Here is a 19802-nt window from a genome sequence, read left to right on the forward strand (position 1 = left end):
AGCAGCTTTTCTCTGAATGGGATTCCAGAAGCCCCACTTGGAACAGAAGTGGATGAAGGGAATCACAGTTGTGCCAAACTGGCACATTCTCAAAGACCCCTAAAGAGAGACTGGGGAGGAAATGATCAATGGCTGACTTGACTGGTGGGCTGGGAGGAAAGCTAGTAAACCACCAGAGGCCCCATGAGGAATCCATTCTAGGGAACTTTTCAGGTCAGGATTGGTGGGCCATCTGGAAGCATCAACTTAGTTCCTTGGGAAGGCCACATCCTTCACCATGGGAGGCTCCTCTTGAGCCCTCACACTAAGCCCAAGGATTGGGGAGCACCAGGCCTGGCTAGGTGGCACTGAGAAATGTTAGCTTTTTCACATAGGCAGTGGGCAGAAGTGGAAGAGGAAGGCCCTTGAAGACACTCCTGCTTGTAAAAGCTGGGAAGACCTTGGCATTGGCTGCTATAGGGGGAGGGAACACCCCGGACTGTTTAAGGAAGCCCTCCTCCCCCGAGTCCTCCTGCACCGTGCTGGTGGACTCCAGTCAGCACAGGGACTTCAGGGGCAAGCATTCCCCTCTCGTGCATGCTCTGGCCCCAGTCTCTACCTGCTGTAGCAGGGAGAACTAGCTGTGAGCAGAGGTGGGCAGGATTACACAGCCCAAGAGGAGGGATGAGCCATCAGCTGGGCTTATTCCTGAGCAGCGACTAAGGGAGCCAAAGCCTTTGTTTGGTTTTAATACAGCTAAGATGGCTCTCCCGTTAGTGAGCTCCCCTGTGGAGTGGGGTGCGGAGGAGGCTCAGTGCACTGAGGGAAGAGTAATGCGCCCTGGGCTCGGGAGTTGACGCTAGAAGTTTGAGCGCCAGCGCGCCGGCACCAATAGCGGAGGCTCCTTGCCCAGGCAACAGGCCTTGACACCGTCCACATAGTTAAATACAAATGGAGATTGTATGTAAAGGTTAAAGGCAAAGTGGTCCATATTGAGAAAATACTGGAGAAATTAGGCTTCTCCGAGTTTGGCATACTGAAATTGACAAGAAAGATGTTTTTACACACAGCGCCCTGCTCCCAATTCTCTAAGCCGATTAAGCCCAAAGCGCAAGTTATTCAGAGTTCTGTCCCTAGATTTAGAAATTAACAGGACCGCATGGGACTTCACAACACAGCGAATCTGGCGGCAGGTTCCCACACGGATCCCGGGAGAGCGCAGCATGCTGTCTCCCGCCCCTCACCCTCTGCTCCTCCCCTTCAGGAGACAGCATTTCCCCCGCTCACCATGTTGTGGTTTTCCAGATTGCCAAAGCTCTCAGTTCATCATCTCCCTGCAACAGCAACTTCACCGCAGCACACCAGGCCACTGGCGCCAGGTTCTCTGCAAAGTCCGTTCTGAATGGGACGTCCTGAAAAACCCGGCACTACTCCTGACTGGCAGGTCACCCAAAGGGCCTGATTGGCTAGTGAGGTCTGAGTGACAAGAACACCTCCCACAGAGCTGTAGTGTGCTTAAAGACACAGCACAGAGGTTTCTGGTCATTTCTTCCACCCCAGTCAAACATCTTTTCTAGACTAACCAAGGTATGCATTTCAATATTACTTTCCCTGGCTCCAAAAGTAGACACTGCCATCTTCTTGAACTCCACAGGAACTTTCCCTTTTTCCTCCAGGACACACTGTGGCTAGCTAGCTTGTACAGTGCACTGTGCTAGGTGGGTGCAGGGATTTCCTGTCCCACAGGAGAAAGAATGCCCAGAATATTAACAACTAAAAAGAGTTTTAAGGTCATAAAAGTAGATGTTTATGCTGTGGCTTCACGCTGAGGTCAGATGAACTGAAGGTACTTTTTACATGGTTTTCACAGATATTTCACACAACAGAAAAGTGAAAAGCAGGAACCAGATCTCAAACAAGATGATAGGTCTTTTCCCCATCAGAAGGCTGGATGATGGTTTTATTACTGAAATTCGAAGCAAACTCCAGGAAAATGAATAATAATAAAAAGGGTAGTGTTCATGGAAATGTGAATATGTAGAGAATGTCTTCATGAGCACTATTGTCTGCCAGCACATCTTCCTCCATGGTCAGGTGAATAAAATATTCAACTGCAGTATTCAAGATTCTCCACATGAACAGGAGAGGTAGAATGAATCTCACCATGTACGTAAAAAGTGGGCTTATTAGAATGTCTCACAAGCTGTGTTTCAGGTTGTCTAAAAATAGCTACTTATAAATGACAATTAAAGAATCCAGTAGATTGCTTCTCAGCCTTTTCCCAAAGATGAAGTGAAGAACACAGTGGTTTTTCAGCCCACGAGGCTTGATGCCTCAGCTGGTTTTAAGTATTCACCAAAATTTCAAAGAAGTAGTCTCTAGTACTAGTAAAGGAATGAGTTTGGTCGCCAGAGCAAGGTGATAAAAAAGAGACTTTTCTACTTCAATATACTTTATATGCAATTGCTGCTACCAGAAGGTGAGAAGGTTAAAGTTAGATCATAGTCTTGTTCGATTCAGATTTTCTTGTTTTGGTGATTTCAAGACAGGATTTTTCTGTGTAGGTGTGGAAATCATTCGGTAGGCCAGACAGGTCTCAAACTCAGAAAATCCCAGTGCCTCTGGCTCTTGAGTCACAGTGTTAACGGTGTGCATGGCCACCAAGCAGCTAAAGATGTATCCTATTATCTCAGACTATGCAGATTAATGGAGGATTTTCCCATTTAAAAACATTTAAGTAAAATCCCTCTCGGGTATAATTAATTCTTTGTCTACTAGTTAATTCCAGAGGAAGTCCGTTTGACTACCAAAAATAGCCATTTCAACAGCCAAGACAGAAGAAATGAGAAAAAAATTCTTGCCTGTAGAAGACATCAACAACTACGAGATTCTTCACTTGATCTTTGGGAAAAGGCTGAGAAGCAATCTACTGGATTCTTCAATTTTTATTGGTAGGCAGCTATTTTTCCCTTATCCCCCTTCCTGTGACCATAGGGCAGTTGCTAAGGCCTGGGCCTGTAGATTGTTGTAGCTTTGTCTGTCGGGAAGACTCAGCTGATTCTTCTCAGGCATTAAAAACTTTAAAGGCCATTTTCACTAATTCCCATATAGGAGTTTGGGGACCATCCTCAACTTTTTTTCCCTAATATCTGGTTCTGACTGAGGAAGCAGAATTATTAGTAGAAAAGGAAAGCAGCTACTTTTCTTTTTTTTAAATATTTATTTATTTATTTATTATGTATACAATATTCTGTGTGTCTGCCTGCAGGCCAGAAGAGGGCATCAAATCTCATTTCAGATGGTTGTGAGCTACCATGTGGTTGCTGGGAATTGAACTCAGGACCTTTGGAAGAGCAGGCAATGCTCTTAACCACTGAGCCATCTCTCCAGCCCAAGCAGCTACTTTTCTACCTGATAGATTTGGAAGAGAAAAGGGAACAGGGGAGAGACTAGCCCAGTGTGCATAAGGGATCCAGGAGTGCAGAGAGGTGGGAGGGGGAGGGGAAGGTTGAAATTGACCTTGAACCTCTGAATTGGGAAAGGGAGGGGGAAAGAATGTTGCTCCATGGGAGGGGTTGGGAAGTGTGGGTTTCAGGGAGTTGGAGAGGGGCCAGTGCCTCTGGCACTGTGGTGCTGAGAGACACTGGCTACTAAGTGGGGGAGGGGGGGCAAGAGTGCAGAGGCCAAAAATCATGGACATATATATGTAAGCTCTGTTTATTTGTATCAGACAAGCTCAATTTAAAAAGATCTTTGTAAGAGGCTCATAGGGGCAACAACAGACCTGGCTTTGAACTGTAAGTGTCCATTTTAGTCTATGCCCAACCACGTGGCCTAAGTCCATTTTAGCATGTCCTCAACTGTATATTGGATGCCTGGTGTCCCAGGACAGACAGATCTCCAACTCAGCCAAGCCTGATCCCACGGGATTGACTGCCACCTGACTTGACTTCCCGGTGTGAGTTCATGACTTCAGCGGGAATCCGAAAACGACAAAAATAAGTATGAATGGGTCCCCTAGAACTCTATAGCATCGATAAGAAAAGGGACTCATCAAGACGCCGCTGTGGCCCAGAAGCCATTTGTCAGCGTGGTGTAGAGAGCTCAAACTATAGAGTAGGGGCCTTCCAACACATGGCCTGCGAAGTGGAAAGGGCCTGGCCTAGCTTGGCGGGAACCTCCAAAATGTTAGGAATATTCATTTTTTAAAAAATGTATTTATTTACTTTATTATGTACACAATTGTCTGTGTGTATGCCTGCAGGCCAGAAGAGGGCACCAGACCTCATTACAGGTGGTTGTGAGCCTCCAAGTGATTGCCAGGAATTGAACTCAGGACCTTTGAAAGAGCAGGCAATGCTCTTAACCACTGAGCCATCTCTCCAGCCCCTAGGAATATTTCTTACTACTAGCTCCCTGCCGACGCAAAATTCCCAATCAAGCCAAATCAAAACAAGCCAAATTAAGAAATATCCAGGTTTAATGGGCGATCTGTGCTCTCAGGGGGCCCTGAGCGGGAACCAGGAAGCCGCAGAAATGCTACCCCCAGGAGGAAGAGAGGGAGACCACGTGTTCCTCTTTTGGGGAATCAGACCCTGCAGAGTGGTCCTGACCCATCCCTGGGGGTGGGGTCAGGACCTGGCCAGCTGGGAATTAGTGTCCAGACCAGGCCTGGGGGCTGGGATAGATGCGAGGAACTGGGGTCTACGCTCCCAACTTGACAGTTGTGTTTTGAGAGTGTGTTTCTTTCACTGGCACATTTTAATGTTTGGGCTGTTTTCAGGGAGATGATGTTTCTTTAACTAGTTCGAGATTCAGAGAAAAAGTGCTTTCCTTTGGCTCTGCTTTCAGGTCCAAGGTGTATTTCTTTGACTAGCCATTTCTCTTACCCAGAAGGCTTCAAAAAAAGGTTTTGGCCATTAGTTTGCTGGTTCAAACAAAATAAAGAGATATCATAGTGCTTGAACAGATTTTTACACTATCCATTTTTATCTACACAATAACTGCTATTGGCTAACTGACTATATGTGTGTGGGCTTAAGATCTTTAAAAAATAAGTTATAAAAAGCCCTCCGTTTCTTCCACAGGTCCAAATGATTAGGGTAATATGCATAAGCTTTCTCAGATTGATTACACACAAAAGTCTTACTCCTGTATGAAGTACAAAACATTAAAACACTAAATTCACTTAGAGTTTCACTATAGTATGAGTTTTCTCATATTTTTGAAGAATACACACACCGAGTTCATAGTTTTCTGCAAGATGGTTTATTTTATGCATTTGGAGATGGTTGTGACAAAGGATTTACCACAGACTCCATTCACAGTTATCTCCCCTGTCTGTGTTCTTTTATGCATTTGAAGATAAGATGTGAATAGGCTTTCTCACACTACTATACATTCATAACGTTTTCCTCTACTGTGTGTTCTTTTATTACCTTGAAGAGTACAGTGGTCTCCAAAGGCCTAATCACACTGACTACATTCATAGGGGTTCTATCTAGTCTGTGATGTTTTGTATTTTTGAAGATGGCTGTTTTGTGCAACGGCCTTACCAAAAATATTACAATCATAGGATTTCTCTCTAGAATGTGTTCTTCTATGCAATTGAGGATTACTGTGATGTGCATGGCCTTACAACACTGATTACATTCATAGAGTTTCTTTCTCTCCAGTAGTTTTCTTTTATGCAATTGAAGACTATTTTGATACGCAAAGGCCTTACCACATTCATTACATTCATAGGGTTTCTCTCCAGTATGTGTTCTTTTATGCAAATGAAGATGAGTATGTCGTGCAAAGGCTTTACCACACTGATACATTTATGAGGTTTTTCTCCAGTATGTATTCTTTTATGCTTTTGAAGACTACTGTTGTCAGCAAAGACCTTACCTCACTGATTACATTCATAGGGTTTCTCTCCACTATGTATTCTTTTATGCTTTTGAAGATTACTCTGATCTGCAAAGGCCTTACCACACTGATTACATTCATAGGGTTTCTCTCCAGTATGTGTTCTTTTATGCTTGTGAAGAGTATCATTTTCAGCAAAGGCCTTACCACACTGATTACATTCATAGGGTTTCTCTCCTGCATGTGTTTTCTTCTGCTTTTGAAGATCAGTTTGACATGCATAGGCTTTACCACACTGATTGCATTCATAGGGTTTCTCTCCAGTATCTGTTCTCTTATGCTTTTGAAAATCAGTTTGACATGCATAGGCCTTACCACCCTGATTGCATTCATAGTCTTTCTCTCCCGTATGTGTTCTTTTATGACTTTGATGAGTCTCATAAAGAACAAAGTCTTTATCACCTTGACGATATTCATAGGGTTTTTTTCCAGTGTGTTTTCTAAGCACTTGAATATGACTGTGATAAGCAAAGGCTTTACTGCATTGCTTACTTTTAGAGGGTTTTGCTCCATTATATGGGTTTCATTCCTTAGCAGGTCAGTGTCATAAGACAAGACTTTAACACCGTGAGTATACACTGAAAGTTTCTTCTCTCCATTTTGATTTTCTTCAATCCTACAAGGATAATTGGCACATTTAAAAGCTTTGCTACATTCAATACACTGCTGAACCTTGGTATTTGTATGAATTAATTTTATAACTTGTTCCAATTCTAAAATGGAATTAGTTATTAAGGTTTTATAACTCTGTATAAAATCATGCTTTCTTTTTAATTAGGGTTCAGTTTGCATCTAGGAAAATAAGTATAATGATAAATTCCTTTGTTTCATGGTTTACCTTTTGACATTTACAAAAACATTTTATATGTTATTATTCATATTTTAGAAGACAACTGATTAAACTGAGAGCTTTAAAAACTTTACTGCATTCATAAATTTTACTATACTTGAATCATATTATATTTGCTAAGTGAACTAGGACATTCAGAAGTATTTGCACAGACCTATAATTCATGGGGAATTTTTGTAATGTTTATATATTAATAATGATGGTAGAAAACCTTCATTATTGCATACTTGAATGAAATTCAACAAGTATACTCTACATGGGAACTACTGCTTATCTTCTTTTTGTTCTTAAGGAGAGGTATGTTAAATCTTTCCATATCCCTATGCTCATAAGCTTATATCAAGGGTACTGTATGATACACCTAGTAAAGGAAGAATAATTCACATACATGAAATGGAGGTATATGGATTTGTGAGGATTTAATAACCATCTATGCACTTATCTGTGCTTATTTGCACTGCTGCTTTTGTTTAAAAGTTCTAGGAGAAAGTGCGATCTCATCAGAGGCACATTGTTATCAACTTGCACATGAAAATTACCTTGCATGTCTTCTAGAACATTGCCAATGTTCTTCAGTGTAATGGTCTTCCCCAATGTATCCTAAAATACAGGACCAGAATATATGTTATATCATTGAACAATGTGCACGATTTAGCTTATTATCTTAAGTGCACCTAAGAACTATGACTGCTGTATTCACCTCATTCTTTTTCTAAATGAAATTGCAGAACAAAATCCTTAACCAAGGAAAAGTTGCTTCCATATTTTATTTTATTTTTTATTTTTTGGTTTTTTGAGACAGGGTTTCTCTGTGGTTTTGGAGCCTGTCCTGGAACTAGCTCTTGTAGACCAGGCTGGTCTCAAACTCACAGAGATCCGCCTGCCTCTGCCTCCCGAGTGCTGGGATTAAAGGCGTGCACCACCACTGCCCGGATGCTTCCATATTTTAAAACATGAAGGAAATTCATTTTTACCTATAGAAATGAGGTTCTTGTAGGTTTCCAGCATTACATCTTTATAGAGATTCTTCTGGGAAGGATTGAGCAAATTCCACTCTTCCCGGGTGAAGTTGATATGCACATCATCATAGGTCACTGTCTCCTAAAATATACCATAAATGTTCAAAATGGAAAGCATGACAGTGACAATGTTAGAAACATACTTCTTTTACAGTATAGTCATATGATTCTGGTGTTCCCCACTCTTATTCCATGACTTAGACAGTCACTTTAGAGGAAAATTGAAAAGCAGAGTGAACTCTGTCATTTCTGTACCCTTTGTATGGGATACCACCCCATAAGAGCAACATCTATTGAGAGGAAGAGGTATTGAAAAAGATCAACAGAAAAAAAAAAAGATCAACTGTATATAGTATGCATGAGAAAATTGTATAAAGAGTTACAGACCACACAAAAAAAGTAATATGGACACACTGGGTGTATTGGTGTATTGTGCCTTTAACCACAACACTCAGAAAACAGAGGTGGGTATATTTCTCTCTGAGTTGAATGCCAGTCAAGTCTAAGCAATCAGGTCCAGGACAGGTAGAAGTACACATTAAATTGTCTCCATTGCAAAAAACAGTGAAACAAAAAAACAAATGGGATAGAAATAACTTAAAGGTTGTTACTGAAGTTCTTACAAGTAATTTTGCGGCCCTCTTTTGGCGCGTGGCATCGCCCAGCGCAGCCTATCTGGGCGCTGGGTCCGAGTACCCGGGGCTCCCGTGCGGGCAGCAGTTCCTTTGTTTCTGTGGCCTGCCTGCACCAAGCGGGGTAGGAGCTTTGTCTGCGAGCTGCCCAACCAGCACGGAGGCCTGATCTTTCGGCGCCAGGAGACCCAGCATTGGGGTGAGTTTCTGGCCCACGGCACCAGCCTGGGACGGGGAGCTCGGGGGTTTCTTGGCCCCCTGTCCTGCTTGGGCTCTCTGCAGGGCCTCTATTCCCCGGGTGCTGCCTCTTTCTTCCTGGCCCACCCAGCTTCCGTCCAGAGCCCTCCCCACTTCGCCCCCACTGCCCTCTTTAGGCGCGTGGCATTGCCCAGCCCAGCCTATCTGGGCGCTGGGTCCGAGTATCCGGGGCTCCCGGGGGGGGCAGCAGTTCCTTTGTTTCTGTGGCCTGCCTGCACCAAGCGGGGTAGGCGCTTTGTCTGCGAGCTGCCCAACCAGCACGGAGGCCTGATCTTTCGGCGCCAGGAGACCCAGCATTGGGAGAGCCAACATTGGGGAGAGACAGCGTTTGGTAGGCAAGGAGACCTAATCCGGTAAAAGAAGATCCATAGGGAGCATTTGGAAGAAGAGATGGGCCGACGTCAAGGCAAGAATTCGCCCAACAAGCTGAAAAGCAACATGAAGCTACCAGAAACAAGCGACCTCACAACGGGAGGACAAGAACCCCTTAATCAAGAGGAAGGAGAAAAGATTGACTTCATGAAAGTGATTGACACCCTTAAACAGCATGTAAAAAACGCCCTTATAGAAATGGATGAGAAATATAACAGAAAGTTTGAAGAATTGAATAAATCAGTGAATGATACCCTAGAAAACCAAGGAAAAACAATCAAACAGATAATGGAAACAGTTCAAGACCTGAAAACTGAAATAGAGGCAAAGAAGAAAACACAAACAGAGGGCCGTCTGGACATGGAAAATCTAGGTAAACGAATAGAGACTACAGAAACAAGCATAACCAGCAGAATACAAGAGATAGAAGAAAGACTCTCGGATTCTGAAGATACCATAGAGAAAATAAACACACTGATCAAAGAAAACAGCAAGTCCAACAAACTCTCATCACAAAACATTCAGGAAATATGGGACACAATAAAAAGACCAAACCTAAGAATAATAGGAGTAGAAGAAGGAGAAGAAGGGCAGCTCAATGGTCCAGAAAATCTATTTAATAAAATTATAGAAGAAAACTTTCCCAACCTAAGGAAAGATTTTCCTATGAAGGTGCAAGAAGCATACAGAATACCGAATAGGCTGGATCAAAAAAAAAACATCCCCTCGCCATATAATTATCAAAACACAAAGCATACAGAATAAGGAAAGAATATTAAGAGCTGCAAAGGAAAAAGGCCAAATTACTTATAAAGGTAAACCTATCAGACTTACACCTGACTTCTCCATGGAAACCATGAAGGCCAGAAGGTCCTGGATAGATGTACTGCAGAAACTGAGAGACCATGGGTGCAAGCCCAGATTACTATACCCAGCCAAGCTTTCATTCACTATAAATGGAGAAAATAAAATTTTCCAGGATAAAAACAAATTTAAACAATACGCAGCCACAAATCCAGCCTTACAGAAAGTAATTGAAGGAAAATCACTAACCAAGGAGTCCAACAATGACCACAATAACTCAGACATCTAGAGACCCTTCACCAACACAAAACAAAGAAGGGAAACACACAAACTCTACGACTAAAAAACAATGACCAGAGTTAACAACCACTGGTCATTAATATCACTTAATGTCAATGGACTCAACTCACCTATAAAAAGGCACAGGCTAAGAGATTGGATAAGAAAACAGGATCCAACATTCTGCTGTTTACAAGAAACACACCTCAACCACAAAGACAGGCACCTACTCAGAGTAAAGGGCTGGGAAAAGGCTTATCAAGCAAATGGACCTAAGAAACAGGCAGGTGTGGCCATACTAATCTCTAACAAAGTTGACTTTAAACTTAAATCAATCAGAAGAGATGGAGAGGGGCATTTTATACTCATAACAGGAACAGTTCATCAGGATGAAGTCTCAATCCTGAACATCTATGCCCCTAATATAAAAGCACCCACGTACATAAAAGAAACATTGCTAAAATTCAAGGCAGCCATCAAACCGCACACACTAATAGTAGGAGACTTCAACACTCCTCTCTCACCAATGGACAGGTCAATCAGACAGGAACCTAACAGAGAAATAAGAGAATTAGTGGAGGTAATGAATCAAATGGACTTAACAGACATCTATAGAACATTCCATCCAAATAGGAAAGAATATACCTTCTTCTCTGCAGCTCATGGAACCTTCTCGAAAATCGACCACATAGTCGGTAACAAAGCAAACATCCACAGTTACAAAAAAATATTAGTAACCACCTGTGTCTTATCAGATCACCATGGATTAAAGTTAGAATTCAACAATAATGCTACCCCCAGAAAGCATACAAAGTCATGGAAACTGATCAGTCAACTATTGAACCATAGCTGGATTAAGGAAGAAATAAAGAAAGAAATTAAAGTCTTCCTGGAATTCAATGAAAATAAAGAAACAACATACTCAAACTTATGGGACACTATGAAAGCAGTCCTAAGAGGAAAGTTCATAGCACTAAGTGCCCACTTAAAGAAAACAGAGAAAGCTCACATTGGAGACTTAACAGCCCACCTGAAAGCTCTAGAAAAAAAAGAAGCAGACTCACCTAGGAGGAGTAGAAGACTGGAAATAATCAAAATGAGGGCTGAAATCAACAAAATAGAAACACAGAAAACAATACAAAAAATCAATGAAACAAAAAGCTGGTTCCTGGAGAAAATCAACAAGATTGACAAACCACTATCCAAGCTAATCAAACGGCAGAGAGAGAATTTGCAAATTAATAAGATCAGAAATGAAAAGGGGGACATAACCACAGACACAGAGGAAATTCAGAGAATCATTAGATCTTACTACAAAAGCCTATATGCCACAAAATTGGAAAATGTAAAGGAAATGGATACTTTTTTAGATAAATATCATATACCAAAGTTAAATCAGGACCTGGTGAACAATCTAAATAGACCTGTTAGTCGCGAAGAATTAGAAGAGGTTATCAAAAACCTCCCTACCAAAAAAAGCCCAGGACCAGATGCGGAATTCTACCAGATCTTCCAAGAAGATCTAATACCTCCTTAATGTATTCCACAAGATAGAAACAGAAGGGTCATTACCAAACTCCTTTTATGAAGCCACAATTACTCTGATACCAAAACCACTCAAAGACTCAACCAGGAAAGAGAACTACAGGCCAATCTCACTCATGAATATCGACGCAAAAATCCTCAACAAAATACTGGCAAATCGAATCCAAGAACACATCCGAAAAATTATCCATTATGATCAAGTAGGCTTCATTCCTGAGATGCAGGGCTGGTTCAACATACGAAAATCTATCAATGTAATCCAGCATATAAATAAACTGAAAGAAAAAAACCATATGATCATTTCATTAGATGCTGAAAAAGCATTTGACAAAATTCAACATCCATTTATGTTAAAAGTCTTGGAGAGATTAGGGATACAAGGGTCATACCTAAATATAATAAAAGCTATATACAGCAAGCCGACAGCTAACATCAAATTAAACGGAGAGAAACTCAAAGCCATCCCACTTAACTCAGGAACACGGCAAGGCTGTCCACTCTCGCCATACCTCTTCAATATAGTGCTTGAAGTTCTAGCAATAGCAATAAGACAACATAATGGAATCAAGGGGATTCGAATTGGAAAGGAAGAAGTTAAACTTTCGTTATTTGCAGATGATATGATAGTGTACATAAGCGACCCCAAAAACTCCACCAAAGAACTCCTACAGCTGATAAACAGCTTTAGTAATGTGGCAGGATACAAGATCAACTCCAAAAAATCAGTCGCCCTCTTATACACAAAGGATATGGAAGCAGAGAGGGAAATCAGAGAAGCTTCACCATTCACAATAGCCAAAAACAGCATAAAATATCTTGGGGTACATCTAACCAAGGAAGTGAAAGATCTATTTGACAAGAACTTTAAGGCATTGAAGAAAGAAATTGAAGAGGATACCAAAAAATGGATGGACCTCCCTTGCTCTTGGATTGGGAGGATCAACATAGTAAAAATGGCAATTCTACCAAAGGCTATTTATAGATTCAATGCAATCCCCATCAAGATCCCATCAAAATTCTTCACAGATCTGGAGAGGACAATAATCAACTTTATATGGAAAAACAAAAAACCCAGGATAGCCAAAACAATCCTATACAATAAAGGATCTTCTGGAGGCATTACCATCCCTGACTTCAAACTCTATTACAGAGCTACAGTAATGAAAACAGTGTGGTACTGGCATAAAAACAGAGAAGTCGACCAATGGAATCGTATAGAAGACCCGGATTTTATCCCACAAACCTATGAACACCTGATTTTCGATAAAGGAGCTAAAAGTATAAAATGGAAGAAAGAAAGCATCTTCAACAAATGGTGCTGGCACAACTGGATGTCATCTTGTAGAAGAATGAAAATAGACCCTTATCTATCACCGTGCACAAAACTCAAGTCCAAATGGATTAAAGACCTCAATATCAGCCCGAACACACTGAACCTGATAGAAGAGAAAGTGGGAAGTACCCTACAGGAGCTGGGCACAGGAGATCGCTTCCTATGTATAACCCCAGAAGCACAGACATTAAGGGCAACATTGAATAAATGGGACCTACTTAAACTGAGAAGCTTCTGTAAAGCAAAGGACATAGTCACTAAGACACAAAGGCAACCTACTGATTGGGAGAAGATCTTCACCAACCCCACAACAGACAAAGGTCTGATCTCCAAAATATATAAAGAACTCAAGAAACTAGACTTTAAAATGCTAATTAACCCAATTAAAAAATGGGGCACTGAACTGAACAGAGAATTCTCAGCAGAGGAAGTTCAAATGGCCAAAAGACACTTAAAGTCGTGCTCAACTTCCTTAGCAATCAGGGAAATGCAAATCAAAACAACTTTGAGATATCATCTTACACCTGTCAGAATGGCTAAAGTCAAAAACACCAAGGATAACCTTTGCTGGAGAGGCTGTGGAGGAACGGGTACCCTCATCCATTGTTGGTGGGAATGCCATCTTGTGCAACCACTGTGGAAGTCAGTGTTTCGGTTTCTCAGGAAATTCGGGATCAACTTACCCCTGGACCCAGCAATACCACTCCTGGGAATATACCCAAGAGATTCTCTATCATATGACAAAAGCATTTGTTCAACTATGTTCATAGCAGTATTATTTGTAATAGCCAGAACCTGGAAACAACCTAGATGCCCTTCAATGGAAGAATGGATGAAGAAAGTATGGAATATATACACGCTAGAGTACTACGCTGCGGTAAAAAACAATGACTTCTCGAATTTTGCAGGCAAATGGATGGAAATAGAAAACACTATCCTGAGTGAGGTGTCCCAGACCCAAAAAGATGAACATGGGATGTACTCGCTCATAATTGGTTTCTAGCCATAAATTAGGGCCACGGAGTCTACAATAGGTGAACCTAAAGAAGCTAAGTAAGAAGGTGAACCCAAGGAAAAACATATAGTTATCCTCTTGGCTAAGGGAAGTAGACCCAATTGCCGGGGAGAAAATTAGGATCTTGGGGGTGGGGTGGGATGGGGGTAAGGGGAGATGGGGAGAGAAAAGGTAGAAGGGAAGTAGGGGGGATTTGGGGAATCAGGAGAATTGGGATAAAGGAAAGGTGGATAGAGGAGCACGGAACCACAATTCTTAGTTAAGGGAACCACTTTAGGGTGAGCAAGAGATTTGACCCTAGAGGGGCTCCCAAGTGCCCAACATGAGGTTCCCAGTTAGTTCCTTGGGTAGCTGAGGATTGGGAACCTGAAATGACCCTATCCGAGAGCAATACTGACGAATATCTTGCATATCATCATAGAACCTTCATCTGGTGATGGATGGAGACAGAGACAGAGACCCACACTGGAGCACTGGACTGAGCTCCCAAGGTCCCAATGAGGAGCAGAAGGAGGGAGAACATGAGCAAAGAAGTCGGGACCACGAGGCGTGCACCCACCCACTGAGACAGTGGAGCTGATCTACTGGGAGCTCACCAAGGCCAGCTGGACTGTGACCGAAAAAGCATGGGATAAAACCGGACTCTCTGAACATGGCGAACAATGAGGGCTGATGAGACGCCAAGGACAATGGCACGGGGTTTTGATCCTACTTAATGTGCTGGCTTTGTGGAAGCCTAGCCAGTTTGGATGTTCACCTTCCTAGATATGGACGGAGGGGGGAGGACCTAGGACTTACCACAGGGCAGGGAACCTGGACTGCTCTGTGGACTGGAGAGGGAGGGGGAGAGGAGTGGGGGGAGGGGTAGAAGGGTGGGAGGAGGGGGAGAAGGGTGGGAGGAGGGGGAGGGAAATGGGAGGCTGGGAGGAGGTGGAAACTTGTTTTTTGTTTATGTTTTTTTTCTTCTTTTCTTAATAAAAAAAATTATTAAAAAAATAAAAAAAAATAAAAAAAACAAGTAATTTTGCATTTACTCCAGTTCTGTATTCATCTTCCAGACATCTGAAGTGCCATAATTTAAACTGTCATACCAATAACCAAAGCAGTTAAAATGGACAGATGAAAACACTAGAAATATAAATGTTGGTCACAAATAATCAACAGAGAGCTGGAGAAAAGGCAGAGGAATTCAGAGATCTTGCTGGTCATGAATGGAGGTGGGCACATTTTCCAGTACTTACATGGGGATCACAACTTTCCTTTGTTCCATGAACAGGAATTCTGAGATCTTTTGATCACTTCGGTGACTAGATACCCATGTAATGAATATCCATGCAGACATATAAAATAGTCATATTTGACTTAAGAAAAATCAAATCAAGCATAACCATCCAGAAGAAATTCATGCACCTCCAATAACTGACTCAGAATTCTAAGGCAGTATTAATGCCATAAATACATGGTATCCTGGGAATCAGAGTGAAACCCTCTTTCAAATTTTAAAATCCAAGATATGCATGAGGCACTGCACAGCAGCATATAGTTGACATATAAAAAAACCTATATTACAAGGCTATCACCTAATAATATAAAAATGTATAGAGCCAGAAATGATGCCCCTCTCTACTTTCAGGAATTTGGAGCCACACAGTAAGGGCTACTTCAACAAGCAAAGAAAAAAATTAAAATAGCAGGTTGCCAAACTCCTTAATAGCAACTGTTTCTGCTATATCTTATTTTAACCTATAGAATATAGGTAATATATAGAATATAGAAATCAAGCCTATAATCATGGCAAAAATATTTTAGTATAAGACGGAAATTGTCTAATTAATGACAAGCACAAAACAGTAGATACAAATATCAGGAAATTAGTTCCTATATCCCAAACATCCCATTCTCCCATGCTGCTCCCATTCTCCCATTCTCACATTTCTCACCCCATTTCCCCATAGCCCCAAGCCACCTCACCCCCAAGATCCCAGGTTTTGCCCTGCAATCTTGTCTACTTCCCATATCCAGGCGGATGACTATATGTCTTTTTTTTTGGGGGGGGGGTTCATGTTTTTATTTAGCTTCTCTAGGATCATAAATTATATGCTCAATGTCCTTAATTTATGGCTAGAGAACATCCCATGCTCATCGTTTTGGGTCAGGGATACCTCACTTAGGATAGTGTTCTCTATTTCCATCCATTCTCAGGCAAAATTCGCGAAGTCATTTTTTTTTTTTTTTTTTTTTTTTACCGCTGAGTAGTATATGTATATACTCCACACTTTCATCATCCATTCTTCCATTGAAGGGCATCTAGGTTGTTTCCAGGTTCTGGCTATTACAAATAATGCTGCTATGAACATAACTGAAGAAATGCTTTTGACATATGATATGGCATCTCTTGGGTATATTCCCAAGTGTGGTATTACTGGATCTTGGGGTAGGTTGATCCCGAATTTCCTGAGAAATCGCGACACAGATTTCTAAAGTGGTTGCACAAGTTTGCCTTCACACCAACAATGAATGAGTGTGCCCCTTACTCCACAACCTCTCCAGCAAAGGCTATCATTTGTCTTTTAGATTTTAGCCATTCTGACTGGTGTAAGGTGATATCTCTAATTTGTTGTAATTTGCATTTCCCTGATCACCATGGAGGACGAGCATGACCTTAAGTGTCTTTTGGTCATTTGAACTTCTTTTGTTTGGAATTCTCCTTTCAGTTCAGTGCCCTAATTTTGAATTGTATTTACTAGCATTTTAAAATTCAGTTTCTTTATATATTTTGGATATCAGATATTTGTCTGTTGCTATTTGGTGAAGACCTTCTCCCAGTCAGTGGGTTGCCTTCTTGTCTTAGTGACAGTGTCCTTTGCTTTACAGAAGCTTCTCAGTTTCAGGAGGTTCCATTTATTCAATGTTGTCCATAATGTCTGTGCTGCTGGGGATATGCCTAGGAAGTGATCTCCTGTGCCCATATGTGGTAGAGTACTTCCCACTTTCTCTTCTATCAGGTTCAGTGTGTTCAGCCTGATATTGAGGTCTTTACTCCATTCTCACTTGATTTTTGTCCATGGCAATAGATATAGATCTATTTTCATTTTTCTACAGATTGACGACCAAATCTGCCAGCACCACTTGTTGAAGATGCTTTCTTTCTTCCATTGAATAATTTTAGCTCCTTTATCAAATATCAGATGTTCATACATTTGTGGGATAAAATCCAGGTCTTCTACTCTATTCCATTGATCAACTTCTCTGTTTTTGGGCCAATACCAAGGTGTTTTCATTACTGAAGTTCTGTAATAGATTTGAAGTCAGGGATGGTAATGTCTTCAGAAGATTTTTTATTGTATAAGACTGTTTTGACAATCCTGGGTTCTTTGTTTTCATATAAAGTTGATTAATATCCTCTCAAGATCTTGAAGAATTTTGATGGGACTTAAATGGGAATAGCATTGAATTTATAAATTACCCTTGGTAGAATTGCCATTTTTACTATGTTGATCCTCCCAATCCATGATCAAGGGAGGTCCTTCCATTTTCTGGTATCCTCCTCAATTTCTTTCTTCAAAGACTTAAAGTTCTTGTCAAATGGGTCCTTCAGATCCTTGGTTAGAGTTACCCCAAGATATGTTATGCTATTAGTGGCTATCATGAAAGAGGATGCTTCTCTGATTTCCTTCTCTGCTTCCTTATCCTTTGTGTATAGGAGGGCAACTGATTTTTTGGAATTGGTCTTGTATCCTGCCATGCAACTAAAGGTGTTTATCAGCTGTAGGAGTTCTTTGCTGGAGTTTTTAGACTCGCTCATGTACACTATCATATCATCTGCAAATAATGAAAGTTTAACTTCTTCCTTTCCAATTCAAATCCTTTGGATTCCCTTATGTAGCCTTATTGCTATTGTGAGAACTTCAAGCACTATATTGAAGATGTAAGTAGAGAGTGGACAGCCTTGTCGTGCTTCTGATTTTGGTTGGATAATTTTGAGTTTCTCTGCATTTAATTTGATGTAACCTGTCGGCTTGCTATAAATGGCTTTTATTATAGTTAGGTATGACCCTTGTAGCCTTAATCTCTCTAAGACCTTTATCATAAAGGGATGTTGAATTTTGTCAAATGATTTTTCAGCATCTAATGAAATGATCATATTTTTTTCCTTCTGTTTATTTATGTGATGGATTACATTGATAGATTTGCGTATGTTGAACCAGCCCTGTATACCTGGGATGTAGCCTACCTGATAATAATGGATAATTTTTCTAATGTGTTCTTGGATTCGGTTTGCCACTGTTTTATTGAGGATTTTGGCGTTGATGATCATGAGTGAGATTGGCCTGTAATTATTTTTCTTGGTTGAGTCTTTGTGTGGTTATGGGTTAGGGTAACTGTAGCTTCATAAAGAAAATTGGCAATGGCTTTTCTGTTTCTTTACTGTGAAATACATTAAGGAGTATAGGTATTAGGTCTTCTTGGAAGTTCTGGTAGAATTCTTCATTGAAATTATTTGGACGTGGGCTTTTTGTGGTAGGGAGTTTTTGTATAACAACTTCTAATACTTCACGACTAACAGGTCTGTTTAGATTATTCACCTGGTTCTGGGCAAACCTTTGTATATGGAACTTATCTAAAAAGTGTCTGTTTCTTTAATATTTTCCAATTTTATGGCATATAGGCTTTTGTAGTAAGATCTAATGATTTTCTGATTTCCTCTGTGTCTGGGGTTATGTCTCCTTTTTCATTACTGATCATGTTAATTTGTGTATTCACTCCTGGTCGTTTGCTTAGTTTGAATAGGGATTTATCAATCTTGTTTATTTTCTCCAGGAACCAGCTTTTTGTTTCATTGATTCTTTGGATTGTTTTCTGTGATTCTGTTTTGTTGATTTCATCCCTTAGTTTGAGTATTTCCAGTCTTCTACTCCTAGTATGTGAGTCTGCTTCTTTTTTTCTAGAGCTTTCAGGTGGGCTGTTAAGTCTCCAATGTGTGCTTTCTCTGTTTTCTTTAAGTGAGCACTTAGTGCTATGATCTTTCCTCTTAGCACAGTTGTCATAGTGTCCCATTGGTTTGAGTATGTTGAGTCTTTATTTTCATTGAGTTCAAGAAAGACCTTAATTTCTTTCTTTATTTCTTCCTTGATCCAGGTGTGGTTCAGTAGTTGGCTGTCCAGTTTCCATGAGTTCATAGGCTTTCTAGGGATAGCATCATTGTTGAATTCTAAATTTAATCCATGGTGATCCGATAAGCTATATGTTGTTCCTAATATTTTCTTGTAACTGTGTAAGTTTGCATTGTTAACAATTATGTGGTCAATTATCGAGAAGGTTCCATGAACTGCAGAGAAGAAGGTATATTCTTTCCTATTTGGGTGGAATGATCGATAGATGTCTGTTAATTCCATTTGATTCATTACCTCCCTTAATCCTCTTCTTTCTCTGTTAGTTTTCTGTCTGATTGACCTGTCCATTGGTGAGAGAGGATTGTTGAAATCTCCTACTGTTAGTGTGTGTGGTTTGATGACTGCCTTGAGTTTTAGTAATGTTTCTTTTACATAAGTGGGTGCTTTTATATTATGGGCATAGATATTCAGGATTGAGACTTTGTCCTTGTGAATTGTTTCTGTGAAGAGTAAAAATGTCCATCTCCATCTACTCTGATTGATTTTAGTTTGAAGTTGACCTTTTTGTTTGTAATCTCTAATTGTTTATGGCAGTTTTTACCTCAGTTTTAAGGTCCTCTATTATTTTCATATAATTCATTTTGGGTCAATTTCTTCTAATTCTTCTGGAGTAGGCTGTACAATTCTTC

At 40.8% G+C, this 19802-nt stretch overlaps 1 protein-coding gene across 1 annotated transcript; it reads right to left on the bottom strand.

Annotated features, from left to right (window-relative positions):
* Positions 1–5872: 5872 nt before the first annotated feature.
* LOC121443848 (zinc finger protein 431-like) lies at positions 5873–18317 on the bottom strand. Its single transcript, XM_041645607.1, has 4 exons — positions 18234–18317; positions 7717–7843; positions 7282–7342; positions 5873–6257 (listed from the first exon to the last, which is right to left on the bottom strand). The coding sequence occupies exons 1-4, from the start codon at positions 18315–18317 to the stop codon at positions 5873–5875; spliced, it is 657 nt and encodes a 218-aa protein (XP_041501541.1).
* Between the last annotated feature and the right edge of the window lie 1485 nt (positions 18318–19802).

The sequence above is a fragment of the Microtus oregoni genome, unplaced genomic scaffold (genome assembly GCF_018167655.1).
Source record: "Microtus oregoni isolate MIOR12 unplaced genomic scaffold, Mior012 000113F_ref0000058, whole genome shotgun sequence".
Lineage (NCBI taxonomy): Eukaryota > Metazoa > Chordata > Mammalia > Rodentia > Cricetidae > Microtus > Microtus oregoni.

What these genes read in the sequence shown, in the direction of transcription:
- LOC121443848 (XM_041645607.1), bottom strand. Translation starts at nt 18,317, where the DNA reads ATGATCATCAACGCCAAAATCCTCAATAAAACAGTGGCAAACCGAATC. An exon ending in CAAGAACCTCATTTCTATAG is followed by an intron (nt 7,343 to 7,716) that starts GTAAAAATGAAT and finishes CCTGTATTTTAG; the next exon opens with GATACATTGGGGAAGACCAT. An exon ending in TGTTCTAGAAGACATGCAAG is followed by an intron (nt 6,258 to 7,281) that starts GTAATTTTCATG and finishes GACTCATCAAAG; the next exon opens with TCATAAAAGAACACATACGG.